The following is a 12,543-nucleotide window of genomic DNA, read 5'->3' as shown; positions in this document are numbered from 1 at the left end:
AAAACGGTAAGGCTGCTCAGTAGACCGTATGTGTAAAGTTTATATCATAAAAAAATATTAGAAATGAGTAGATTCAGTTTATGGAAAAACGATTAAAGTTACAATAAAGTGTTTAACAACCAAATTTTTTGTAAAGATTTCGCATTTTTGAAACTGGACAATGAAAGGACGTCTATTTTAACACAAATCTGAGTTATGATTTATATTAATATACATTTATGGGAATGCTAACAAGTTTCAGGACTAAACTCGAGTGCTTAGCACGGGATTCGTGAAGAGAATGTTTTCGTTAAGGTTGAAGGAGCTTTAACAAAAAAGATTTCACAATTGCCAAATTACTGTTGACGATGATTTCACATTGAGTTTTAAAAAGTTACATAAATGCAATAAAAATTAGCTACCACTTGTTTTTGCTTATAAGCGCCTAAACTATTAACAAGGTGTATCTTAATTTTTAAAAACATGCTCAAAAGTTTCATGCCTTGGGAAAATTGTGTTACAAGTTTTTTCATTTCCAAATAACACTTAAATTGATAAATGAGATTTGGTATTTACAGAACTTTTTGATTTTGTATGCTATGTGTTTTTTTTTATAAAATGCTGCCTTTCATGTATACTGCACCCGCAATAAAGGGATAACCTTTAGGCGAAATTCAATGTGTTTGAAATGCAAGAACTGGAATTTAAAAAGAATCCTAAAATTCAGACTAGTGATGAATAAATATTTTTTAATTTAAAATTTACATCAGGTATAAAGTATTTTGAATAATAAAATCTGAAGGAAATTTTCAGAATTGAAAAATTTGAAACTACATTACAAATTATTAACTTGAAATTCCAATTAAAAATCCATATCCTATTAGGTACTTGAAATGTGAAAAAATATATTAAAATTTTGAAACCAAATATGGAAAAACGTATGCATGGACCAATGAATTTGTTCATTCATCTAGCCACAAATATCGTTGGAAACGAACCATTGATTATGGAAAAATCTTTCAAATAAGAATTTTCAGTAAAATTTATTTTCACAATTATTAATGAATCGCATTTTTGAATTCTCAAACAAAGCTATTATATAGCATATAGCTAAACTTCAAATCCTAGGAGTATGAATAGAGCGCTAATACAATAGTATCCCGTGCAGAAATTGTCCAACTAATTCCCGAGTTACGATCTGGGCCCGATCAGATTTTCCACATGTGGCTGCAAGGGGAAAGATGGTCTGGCGTTGGGTCGGGTTAGGTTTGACAAGATTATGTCAAGTTTTCTGTTATCGTCGTGCTATTATTTTTCTTTCGTCGTACTTAAAATGCCAAAAGCAAAAAGTAGATTGCGAGTTCAGAGTCACAGAATTGTTGGTAAGATTTCTTATATCCGCAATGAAGGCAAAGGTAAGCTTTAATTCGCTAGAATCAACATGGGAATTAACTTTTAGCTTCTGAAGATTCTTAGCAATATATTCGAGAAAGCGTCGTCATTTTGAGCGTATTTACTATTTTTGTAAATAAAAAAGTGTTTTCCAGCTTTTTAGAGTTTTATATTTTGTTGCTGACATTGTGAAAAGAGAGATTACCTTATACCAAATGTATGAATGTCCGGATTAGTAACATTAGAGATTACATACTTTTTATATTTTCTCGAACATAACTTTACTTTTTAAATCTCCTCCACGTGCCCCATGTGCATTAGTCAAACAAAAATCGTTTCATAAGAATATTAGGAAGATTCAAAAATATTTGTAATTAAAATTAATGTGTGTGTGTGTCATAGCTCTAAATTTGAACATTATTTGTCAAAGATTTATCTTATCTTTAAATTCAAGCAATACAAACAGATAATGAAATGTAGAATATTGAAAATGAGATACAATGTATAATGATATATAATATAGAATATTGAACAAATGAAGTTTTGTAAAATACAAAGCTGAAAAAGTATTAATATAAAAACTATTGAAATTTTACTAATTATAGAAATAAAAAATTAAAGGGGCCGTATCTGGGCCATATCGGGCCCCGACTTCAGATGCCCAGGTCTGGGCCCTGTCGGGTAGAGCGTTTCATTACGGTCTGGTGCTAGACAGATTACCCTATCGGGGCCACATTTTTCCCGATCGTAGCCCGACCGGCGCCCTAACAAAATTTCTGCACGGGATACATTTGAAGAAGGGTTACGATTTATAATTGCGTCACACTTTATTTCAAAATTATCAAGATTAAAAAGCATAATTATAGTAAAAATGAGTTAAATTAATAGTATATCTGGTTTTCAGATTTTTATAATTTAACAAAACTTTGATGCAAACTTTTTTCGTTTTTTTTATTTGATTTTTCAATAATTATCTGTATGAAGTGTATGTTTTCCGGTGTAGCTTCAGGTACATATTATCCCTTCTAAAAGATAATATTTCCAAGAATCATTCGACACTTCCAAATCAATTTGTATACCTTATAAATTATTTTTATAAATTAAGTGAAAATATTCAAGCAATTATGATGCCTTGTAATTAAAAAGGCATTATTCATGTTTCAATATTGTATGCTGAAAAAATAATTGATTTTACACATGGCAGACTAATTGTAAGATAGTGATATAGTATAACCGGGTTACTCCACTTCAGAGAAACACCCTTTTTTATGTTTATTTCTTATATAATAAGTGAAACCTGGTTTCTTGAAATGCCTTTTTAAAATGAAAAAAGAAATTAATAAAAGCAATTGAAAACTGAAAAAAATGTAATAAATTAAATATGATTCCCATATTGTTTTATTGCAAATCTGAATGACCCATCTGTTAACATCAGATTAAATTGCAAGTATTGCATACAGTCAAATTAATTGTTTTGTGGAAATTCAACACAAGCAGTCAGTGTATGAATTCTTCTTTTTTTTAAACCACGTTTTCCTTCGCGTTCTCTGGAAAGCGTATTTGATAGATGATGGAACATAAAGAACATGTGTCTAACATAAAAAACTGCCAATACGAAAAAGTTGCGAATGAAGATCAAACAGAGAAAGCAGAAAAGTCATGCAGGAAAGGAGGAAATTCGTATCTGCAATTTATTGTCACGATCAGTGATAATAACAATCAAATCTTAATAATCAGCATTGTTAAATTTTGTTCAGAACAGAGGATTTAGTCTGGTAAAGGAATAGTGAAAAAATCACCTAAAAATCATTCATCTTTTTCAAATTCAATGAATACAGTTTTTTTTTAAATACAACTTTCTTTAGAAATGTTAAATGAAATGTATCAAAAAGTGTCCTGTTGTGCGCTTATTTCTCTAAAATAATTATCAATATCGCAACACGTTTAATTTAATTATTATAGTTCATGAATATCACATTCATTACTTTTACGATTATTTTTATTAACCCCTACGTTGGCAGAGAGAATTCGACAAAAAGTGCCCAAAATGGCAGGAAAATTTATTATCCTGAAAATTTGTATCCTGGGGTTTTCAAGGGTCGCTGCACCCGAAAGTGAACTCAAAATTCAACAATTTTAAATGGCGGATGAAAATATTCGTTATCTAACATTTTCGAATTTTGACTTCAAATTCTCATTCAGCAACACCGAAAACCCGTAAGTGCCGAGATTGATCCAAATCCAGCCGTTTTTTGTATTTTCGTCCACCATATTGGATACTGCCTTTAGAATTTTTGAATTTTGACTTCAGATTCGAATTTAGTGATCCCAAAAACCCCCGAGTAAGACTTGATTGCAAAATCGGAGTAAGTTGAATAGGAAAAAAGAAGATTGACGCATTTTACGTCAATGCCACACAGGGCACGGACAATTTCAATGCATTTTGCGTCAATGACAACGAAGGGGTTGATAATTGAGCTGCCGAATCGAATAAGGACACATCAATTTTTTCGTCGCTTGCGCAAATGAAACCTGACAGGGCAAAAAGAAGAATTCTGAAAATATTTTTTTACTGAATTTAATAACATTTCTTAGACTAATTAAGTTCCAAAAATTAATATTCTAAACAAATTTTGAAAGTTTCGAGAACTCATCCCGCTCGAGCCAATAAAATGTATGTACCCTTATTCGATCCGGCAGCTGCATTGCATGAAAAAATGAGTATAAACCAAATACTGTGAAACTCTTCAATAGCCCTCCCTTCTATAGTCCTTCCGAGAATTGACGCCGCGCCGCATGTAGGTGTAATAGGTACTGCGCGGGGTGCGCGGTATCTGCGGCTGTCACTCAGGCGAGCAGTCAGGCGTGAGCAAACAAAAGCGGAGCAGACTATAATGAGTCAGTTGCCACCCATAGTCAGCCCCGAAATCGGTGCTATAGAAGAGGTTCACTGTATTTCGTTTTGCTTCTTGAAATCAATTAACATTTACCTTAGAATGACTCTTTGCTTTAAAGTACTATTGAACAAGAAACATTCATGCCATCTTAAAAGGAATCTAAATAGTTTATAAAAAAATGATACTATTGTAACGCCAAATTTGTTCATAATTCCTTGAATTAATAAAAAAATAATAAAATTCTTTTCCAAAGATCATCTGTACTCGAGTAAAAATACGTTGACTTGAGTTCGACTTGATTATGTTTTGAGTTCGTCTCCAAGACATCGAAGTCTGGCTGCGTCTCAAAACTGAGTCGAGATATAGGTCTTCGTCTTACTTTTATGGTCACTACAGGTAAAAAGGCATTGTTTCGGATAAGACGACGTTTACTTGTCTAAAGTCGAGCCTTGTCTTGGCTGAGATGATCGATGTAAGCTTACCTCAACACGAACCTTCTTCGGCTCATAAATGAGATTAAAATTGATGAATGAAAAATTTGTAATGATCAAATTAGTTATTTTTAATTAAAAAATTCAGAATCTGTGGGTCTGAGCAAGTATAATCCTTAAACATTTTCTTTAAAAAAATAAGAATTGTAACTTTCTCGAAGGATCTCCGAAGCCGTTAGAAATACATAAAAACAAACAGCATTTTCGGTATCTTCGTCAAAGAAGTATTATACAAATGAAAATCCGTAAATTAATGATTGCACGTTGACCAAATCGTTCTCTTAGGCAAATAAATTTACCCATGTTTTTTCATGTGCCTTTCTATTCATTGTCAGTGTCCGTATTTTGGGACCCAGCAAATACGGTGCACAATGAGAGGCCCGACCGAGGGTCAACTTTTTTTGCAGCCGTCCACCTGCAGTCCCTTCAGCTGATGTTCAACTTAAATGTGTCAATTTTCATCAGCTTTTCTTACTCTTTTCGCAATTAAATACAAACTTTATTGATTTTTTTTCTAGAAATCTGTTCTCAATAGTTTCAAAAACGTTTCCTCAAAATGTCCAGTTACAAAAATATATCCGAGGCTTACACTAAGCCTCCAAATATGGCCGTTTTATGCGATTTTTGATATGCCTAAAACTTTTGCAAGACATTTCTGAGATATAAAAATTCGATAAACACAATATTCACTGATAAGAGATCAAACATATACAATTTCAAATAAAATGACTTATAATTTCTTGAACAAAATCGATGAAGTAAAAATTGGACACATTTTACATGCTAAACTCCATAAGACATAAAAATGGCTAGAACAACGGCTAAAAAAAATTTTGTTGCAAATAAAAAACATGGGTAAATTTATTTGCCTAAGAGAACGATTTGGTCAACGTGCCCGTTGAAATTTCTACAATGTAATTTTTTGGGCCACACTAATATATATATTGTTTAAAAATATACAAGATTATTTAATTATTAACAAATATTAGCTTTTATGGACGTCAGAATGATCCTTTTTGTTAGGACAGGTATACACACGAAGTTATAAACTGCTCGTGTAATTGAAGTAATAAAAATTCGACTCAATAGATAAATTTATATCCTTAACACATAGAAACTAAGACATGCTCAAGTCGAACTTTTCGACTTGAGCATGTCTTGATTGGAGGCAATTCAATTCGAAGCATTTTTACTCGGAGCCACCAATAAGAATATTCTTAACCTGAAGTTAAAGAGGAACTTCCATTTGTGTTAAGAAACATCCCTGTAAAACAAGAGAAAAATTTTCTGAAATTTTCTTTGGAATTTTCTTTGGCATTTAAAAAAGTTTATTTAAAATTCCTCCTCCTTCTTCGAATGGATGTCTGAGTAGTTGCGAAAAGAATTATTGTGCACAACATTCACTATAAAATTAAACAAGTTAATGTTTTTTCTTGAATAAGTTCGAATATATGACTTGCAGAAGTAATTGATTATTAAAAAATTAGCCTCAAAAACCTGATCTTAATTTTAATAAAATATTTCATTTTGTGTATATTTTATTTTTTATTTTACAGGGATATTTGTGCACTTTAATTATCGTTCTGAGTAATTGGATAGAGAAGAATTGATGATTGCAATAGACTAAGAAGAAGGACTTTTTGCATGTCTATAGAAGAATGTTAGATTAGGGTTCCTTGTGAAATCCGATTTTTTAGATTCTGCCGACCCTTGCTTTGAATTTTTTTGGCATCAAACTATCTCCTATTTTTGCCAGATGTTCAAAAAATATTTAGAGGTCTGGTTGGAAGTTTTTATGCCGAAAGTTCGCAATTTTTAATTTAAAAAATTTTTATTTCTGCAATTTTAATTCTTTTATCGCGTATAATACAAAAAATTGCTAATTATGGAGCCATATCACCTCCCAAATTTTGTTCGTTATAAACAGAAACTTAACTTAGGAATTAATTCCCTTGAGTTTGCAATTTTATGATAAAGCTGAGATTACAAAATCAAATTTTGATTAAAATTTTTGACGAAATCAAAACTCATTATAATTTTCGTATTATTTTTCCACCGAAATCTAAAAAATACACCCACACTTACTTCGCGATTGATGATGCCACTAACTATAAACAATAAAGTAGCACAGACTGTACTTTAATAAGAAATGATTAATTTTCTTAATTTGTTGAAAAAAGTATTTCTTAATTGTAGGACAATAATTTCTTAAATTTTTTTTTTAAATACACGTTACTCAGTTTTATTAATGTTGAAACGTACCCAATATTTTTATTTTTATACATTTATTATGCTTTGATTCTTATTTTTATAGCATAAATCTCTCATTTGGCGATTATCGAAACCTTAGAGATAAATGGGCATGTCACATAATTGGTGACGGAATCATAGCTTTAAATCAATTATTTTTACCGATAAATTAATAAGTTTGAGCATTTCACTAGAAGGAAAAAAATCATAAATAGAATTTAGTCACTGATTGAAATTAATGCAAATGTGAACTGATAAATGAAATAATAATAGTAAAGACCAAAATACAAAATAGCTTTCAAGATTAAATTCACATTTTCTTAAATATTTTAAAATCTCCTTATGACTACTATATTTTTGATGCAATCTAAACTTTTTGCTGTTTTGTAACTTGGAAAAATTATTTTCATTGAAGTTTAAGAAGACTTTCTTACAAGATCATGAACTGAAATAAGAAATTAAAAATCACCCTAATATGTTTTTTCATTATTATTATTACTGCATGTACACAAATCTTCTAATGCTCATATTGTTAACACATTCATATCGTTATTATCGTAGAAATCATTCAGTGAGCTTTGATGATGATGTACAAACATCGTCTCCGGCTCATCGTTATCATCGTAGATAGCATTCAGTGAGTATTGCGCTTCCATAATAACGGGATTGAGCGGATATTATTTTAAAAATAAAAATGTTTAATATATGTTCAGTTAACTATGAATAGTGACAACGAACATAACCTCTCTAACACTTCAAGTATCTACCAAGAAGTTCCTGCCAAAGATGAGGCGGAAATAGAAACTTCGAAATTAGGAAATTCCTTACTACAATTTGCAGCTACTATTAGTGGTAAGGATATTTTTATATTTTTGACAGAATATTTGATGTAAAAAACTTATTTTGCTTTATTCTTTTATATAAAAAACTACTGATCAGTTTCGTCAAATAGAGACGTGAAAAAGTAATATTGACAACTTTATTTTTATATAAAGAGTAAACTCTCATAGTTCAAATTTAATGTTTAAATATTTCTAATATTTTGAAGCTGAATATCTTCAGAAATTAATATGTTGAAATTGAGCTATTTCGACTACTCAAATAAATTGATGGGTTCAACAGTTAATGAATAATGACAAACTGAAATCTTTTAATTGTTAATTTTTTTTACTTGTAATGTTTATTTTTTATTCAGATTTATACTTGAAGTTTTTCATTTTATGATATTTTGAATCTGAAATTGTCAAACCATCTAGGTTTGCAATTTTAAACTATAAAATTTAGAAGTTTTCACTCTGCATCTGAAGTTGTCGAATGTCAGAAAATTTCCGTAACAGGGATCTATAATAGAGAAGATTCCTTTTTACCTTCTCCCCAGCACTGAACTTTTGGCTAAAATGTAGAAGAAAAAATTTTTTATTTACTTCAATATTCTTCGTTAACAGTTTGTATTTTGACAATTGGAAATGGAACAGTCGACTCATGGACATCACCAGCCCTGCCTTTTTTGACGAGTAACAATTCGGCATTTCCTGTAAGCGAATTTCAAGGATCATGGATAGCTTCCACATCAGATCTTGGATCAGCCACAGGAAATTTATTAACTCCAATTTTCTCCTCTTTCATTGGTCGAAAATACTCTCTACTCATTTTCGCCATCGTGGAAGTCATTTCCTGGGCTATGATAATGTCAGCAAACAACGTAATTACATTGTACACAGCACGATTTATTAGTGGTGTCTCTTGTACACTTGCCATTAGTTTTACCATAATGTATGTAGGAGAAATTGCCGGAAAAGAGATTAGAGGAATATTACTCCTAATAGTGAGAATATCAACCCAATTGGGTGGCTTATTCGTCAAAACTGTTGGAGCTTACCTCCCTTATCAGATGATGAATGTGGCAGTAATTTCAATATTAATTCCTTTTTTTCTCACATTTGCATTCGTACCAGAGAGTCCGTACTACCTCTCAATAAAAAATCGAAAGGAAGAAGCTAAACGAACAATAATAAAGTTAAAAGGAACGAATGATCCTGAGATTGTTAATTCTGAACTTATGAGGATAAATCAGACAGTGAAGGAGACTAAGGAAAATGAAAAATGGGCCTTGTGGGATTTATTTTCTCGCGAAGGAAACAGAAAGAGTTTATTGATTGTGTTAATTGTATGCTGGACGAAATTTTTATCGGGTGATACTTCAATTGAGGCTTACACACAAGAAATTTTCAATTACAGTGATTTTTCCATAGAACCTGAAAATGCTGCTATACTATATGCAGGAGTTACAGTGATAATGCCTTTATTAGTCACTAAATTTGTTGAACGAGCTGGTAGAAGAAAAACATTTCTTTTCTCAGGAATTTTTTCTACCGTCGGATTGGGGATTGTGGGACTATTTTTCTTCGTCAAGTTTTATATAAAAGCTGATACGGCATCGATGAGTTGGATTCCTTTCGCTAGTTTAATTTTTTATAATATTGCTTCCAATTTGGGAATTAGCAGTTTGACCTACGTTATCACGGGTGAAATGTTTGCTCTTAATGTGAAGGAAACTGCTATAACTTGTGTGACAATTACGAACGATATGTTAGCGTTTTTGGTCAAAGTTGTTTTTCAGTGGATGAATAATGTGGCTGGTATTTACACGACTTTTTGGATGTATGCTTTTTTTTCTCTTGTTGGAACGACTCTTTTTTATTGGATTGCTCCCGAAACTAAGGGACAGACTTTAGAGGAAATCCAGAATGCTTTACATTTAAAAAACAGAAGGGGAAGTACACATTGCATTTGAAACTTAAGAAATATACCCAAATACATATTGTGAAATATTATAAATAATTTTCATTTATTTAACCCATATTTTGCATAAATAAATGAAACTTATACATCAATTTTTACACTTGATACGAACTATATATAATTTTTTCATCTGGATCGGATTAGTAAGGTGGAATTTCAGGAAATATCCAAGTGAGCTGCTACAATTTTAACCAATTTGGATTATTTGACTTGTAGGATTGGACCGCTTTCTGGTTCTTCAGCAATTTTTTCTCTATTTTTCCCAAGCGGATTTTCTATCCCAATTCGGAACTGAATAAATCTATTATAATTTTCATTATTTGGTCAAATGCTTATATTTATTATATGTAAAATGCTAAAAAGGAATACGAGCTGATTTTTAACATATAGAAAATTAATATCTTTTAAATTGAGTAAATTATCTGCATATATGAACGATTTATGTATCTAAATTAAGACATGATCTATGTGTCGCTTACAAATTTATATACTCATTAAAAAACAGATTATGATTGTTTATTGTTTTTAAAGTATCAGGCACTTTTTGTGATGTTGAAGCAGAAAAAACATTTTATGATTCATTGTCAATTTTTCCAATACACCCGAGTAAAAATGCTTCGACTTGAGTTCGACTTAAATTGCCCCCAATCAAGACATGTGGAAGTCGAAAAGTTCGACTCGCGCATGTCTCAGTTTTGAGACGGATCCAGACTTCAATTCGTGTCTTCGAGACAAATTTTTTTATATCTTGAAGAGATCATTTTATCTCTTTAGTTGCATTTTTGTGACTCCAACACGAGCGGTTTATAACTTCGCGTGTATACCTCTCCTAACAAAAAGGTTCATTCTGTCATAAAAGCGAATCTTTGTTAATGATTAAAAAATCTTGTATTTTTGTATAATATGTATATTCAATTAATCTATTTGCGGATTTTCATTTCTATCATACTTGTTTGATGATGATTCCGAAAATATTGTTTGTTTTTGCGTATTTTTGACGGCTTAGGAGATCTTTCTAGAAAGTTAGCATTTTTATTTTGTTAAGGAATAATTTTATGGGTTATACTCGTCTAGACCCACAGATTCTGAATTTTTCAATTAAAAATAAGTCATTTAATAATTACAATTTTTTTATTCATCAATTTGATTCTCATTTATGAGCTGAAGAAGGTTCGTATTGAGGTAAGCTTACGCCGGTCATCTCAGTCAAGACGAGGCTCATCTTGAAACAAATAAACGCCGTTTTACCTCTCCTGGCCATAGATTAAGACGAAGGCCTATGTTGCGACTCAGTTTTGAGAAGGTCAAGTCGAAGCATTTTTACTCAGGTATCAGCAAAAATGATATTTTCAATCTATAATACTAGATTTAATGTTTTCGCGATGATTCATTATGATAAAAAAGAGATATTATTTTCGGGTTCCAATTGTGTATAAAAGCCCTGAAGAAGTGAGCTGCGATGTTCAAGAAACGTATGCAAAAACTCATAATTTTTTACACGATTGAAATTCGAAATAAATCTTTTTGTTAATTAAACCAAAATATTGAGAACCATCCAAATTGAAATTAAGTACAATTTTGTAAATGCATTTGAAAAATTCTGGAAACAAATTACTTTATACTTTAATATTCTTTAATGTATCGTAATTTTTTGAAGCCTTGTATAAATAGCTATGGGCGACTTAAATTACCTTCAAATAGGTTTAAGTGACTCTTTTTATTACAGTAAAGTACAGAAAGAATTTTAAATTAGTCACTGATGTTTAAAATATATAATTATATATTATTCTGAAACATAAAGCATAAAATAAATTTATTCAATAAAACACTACTCATTATCCCTTTTCTTCAAGGAACCTGTATTGATATAAGAGAACAACAGACATTCTTAGCGTCTTTTCAGACTAGATGGACCTATGAATTACAATTTTTTTAAATTAAATTTTTTCTGAAAAAGTTCTTCTCATTCGCTCCTCTGAGAATCGAACCACAGAACTCCAGAGTGCCGGTCGGGTGCTTTTCCCTGAAGCAAAGAAAAAGATCTTTTTTCAGAAAAAATTGAATTCAATTAATTATTAATTCATAGTTCGATCTAGTCTGAAAAGACGTTAAGAATTTCTGTTATTCTCTAATGATAATAAAAAACGTAATAAAAAAAATATTATCCCTTTGAGTGTCAGCCAAATGTGGCGCTAATTCGCTCACTAATTAAAATAGTAAAAAAAGTGATTGGGCGAAAAACTGTAAAGCATAAGTAATCATTTATGTTTGCTAAATATTTTAATAAAAATAATGGCATGGACACATATGGCGACGTAAAATAAGCTTTTTATTGTCATTTGGAATATAATTATATTTATTCTTAACCTGATGAATTATTAAGTAAGACAAATTACAACGCATGTTATAATTTAATAAAATTGCTACTTTTTTATCGTTTAAAAACTTTATTTTTTATTTTTTAAGCGGAATGATTATCAAAGAAACAATTATTTTACGTTTAGTTTCTAATAAAATTCTATGCGCCTTTTTCCCTGCACAAAACAGAACATTTTGATGAAAATCATTCTACAGGACCTTTGCAAGTTATGTTTTAATTAAAAATTTTGTATTCAGTAAAAGACATAATTAATTATAAAGAATAAAGATGCAGGTGGGCCAGTTTACTCTACACGCAGCGTTTAGCCCCGTTTTATAGCGCATAGAGTATTTTGTGTCAAGGGGGGGGGGGG

General features: G+C 30.9%; 3 protein-coding genes across 4 annotated transcripts in view; 2 read left to right on the top strand and 1 right to left on the bottom strand.

Moving 5' to 3' along the window:
* The window catches only part of LOC117182026 (6-phosphofructo-2-kinase/fructose-2,6-bisphosphatase-like), a 110,823-nt gene that overhangs the window by 48,453 nt on the left and 49,827 nt on the right, over nucleotides 1–12,543 (bottom strand). The window contains exon 8 of one of the 2 annotated variants that reach the window (XR_004468245.1): nucleotides 11,819–11,834. The exons of the other annotated variant lie outside the window; for it this stretch is intronic. The gene's annotated coding sequence lies outside the window, so the exon portion shown is untranslated. Of the gene's footprint in view, nucleotides 1–11,818; nucleotides 11,835–12,543 lie in introns of those variants that run through there. 2 annotated transcript variants of the gene reach the window in all.
* The window catches only part of LOC117181208, a 243,827-nt gene that overhangs the window by 209,245 nt on the left and 22,039 nt on the right, over nucleotides 1–12,543 (top strand). Inside the window, exons 8-9 of the mRNA XM_033373771.1 lie at nucleotides 7,737–7,861; nucleotides 8,455–9,617. Of these exons, the coding sequence (XP_033229662.1) occupies nucleotides 7,737–7,861; nucleotides 8,455–9,617 (1,288 nt within the window). The remainder of the gene's footprint in view (nucleotides 1–7,736; nucleotides 7,862–8,454; nucleotides 9,618–12,543) is intronic.
* On the top strand, nucleotides 7,691–11,591 carry LOC117182028 (facilitated trehalose transporter Tret1-like). Its single transcript, XM_033375046.1, has 2 exons — nucleotides 7,691–7,861; nucleotides 8,455–11,591. The coding sequence occupies exons 1-2, from the start codon at nucleotides 7,729–7,731 to the stop codon at nucleotides 9,801–9,803; spliced, it is 1,482 nt and encodes a 493-aa protein (XP_033230937.1). The 5' UTR covers nucleotides 7,691–7,728; the 3' UTR covers nucleotides 9,804–11,591.

This window comes from Belonocnema kinseyi, chromosome 10 (genome assembly GCF_010883055.1).
Source record: "Belonocnema kinseyi isolate 2016_QV_RU_SX_M_011 chromosome 10, B_treatae_v1, whole genome shotgun sequence".
NCBI classification, from domain to species: Eukaryota; Metazoa; Arthropoda; class Insecta; order Hymenoptera; family Cynipidae; genus Belonocnema; species Belonocnema kinseyi.
This window is presented reverse-complemented; position numbering and strand designations above follow the sequence as displayed.

Excerpts from the sequence above, each read along its gene's own strand:
- LOC117182028 (XM_033375046.1), top strand. The coding sequence starts at position 7,729 with ATGAATAGTGACAACGAACATAACCTCTCTAACACTTCAAGTATCTAC. Across the intron at positions 7,862-8,454 it reads ATTTGCAGCTACTATTAGTG|TTTGTATTTTGACAATTGGA; the intron begins GTAAGGATATTT and ends CTTCGTTAACAG.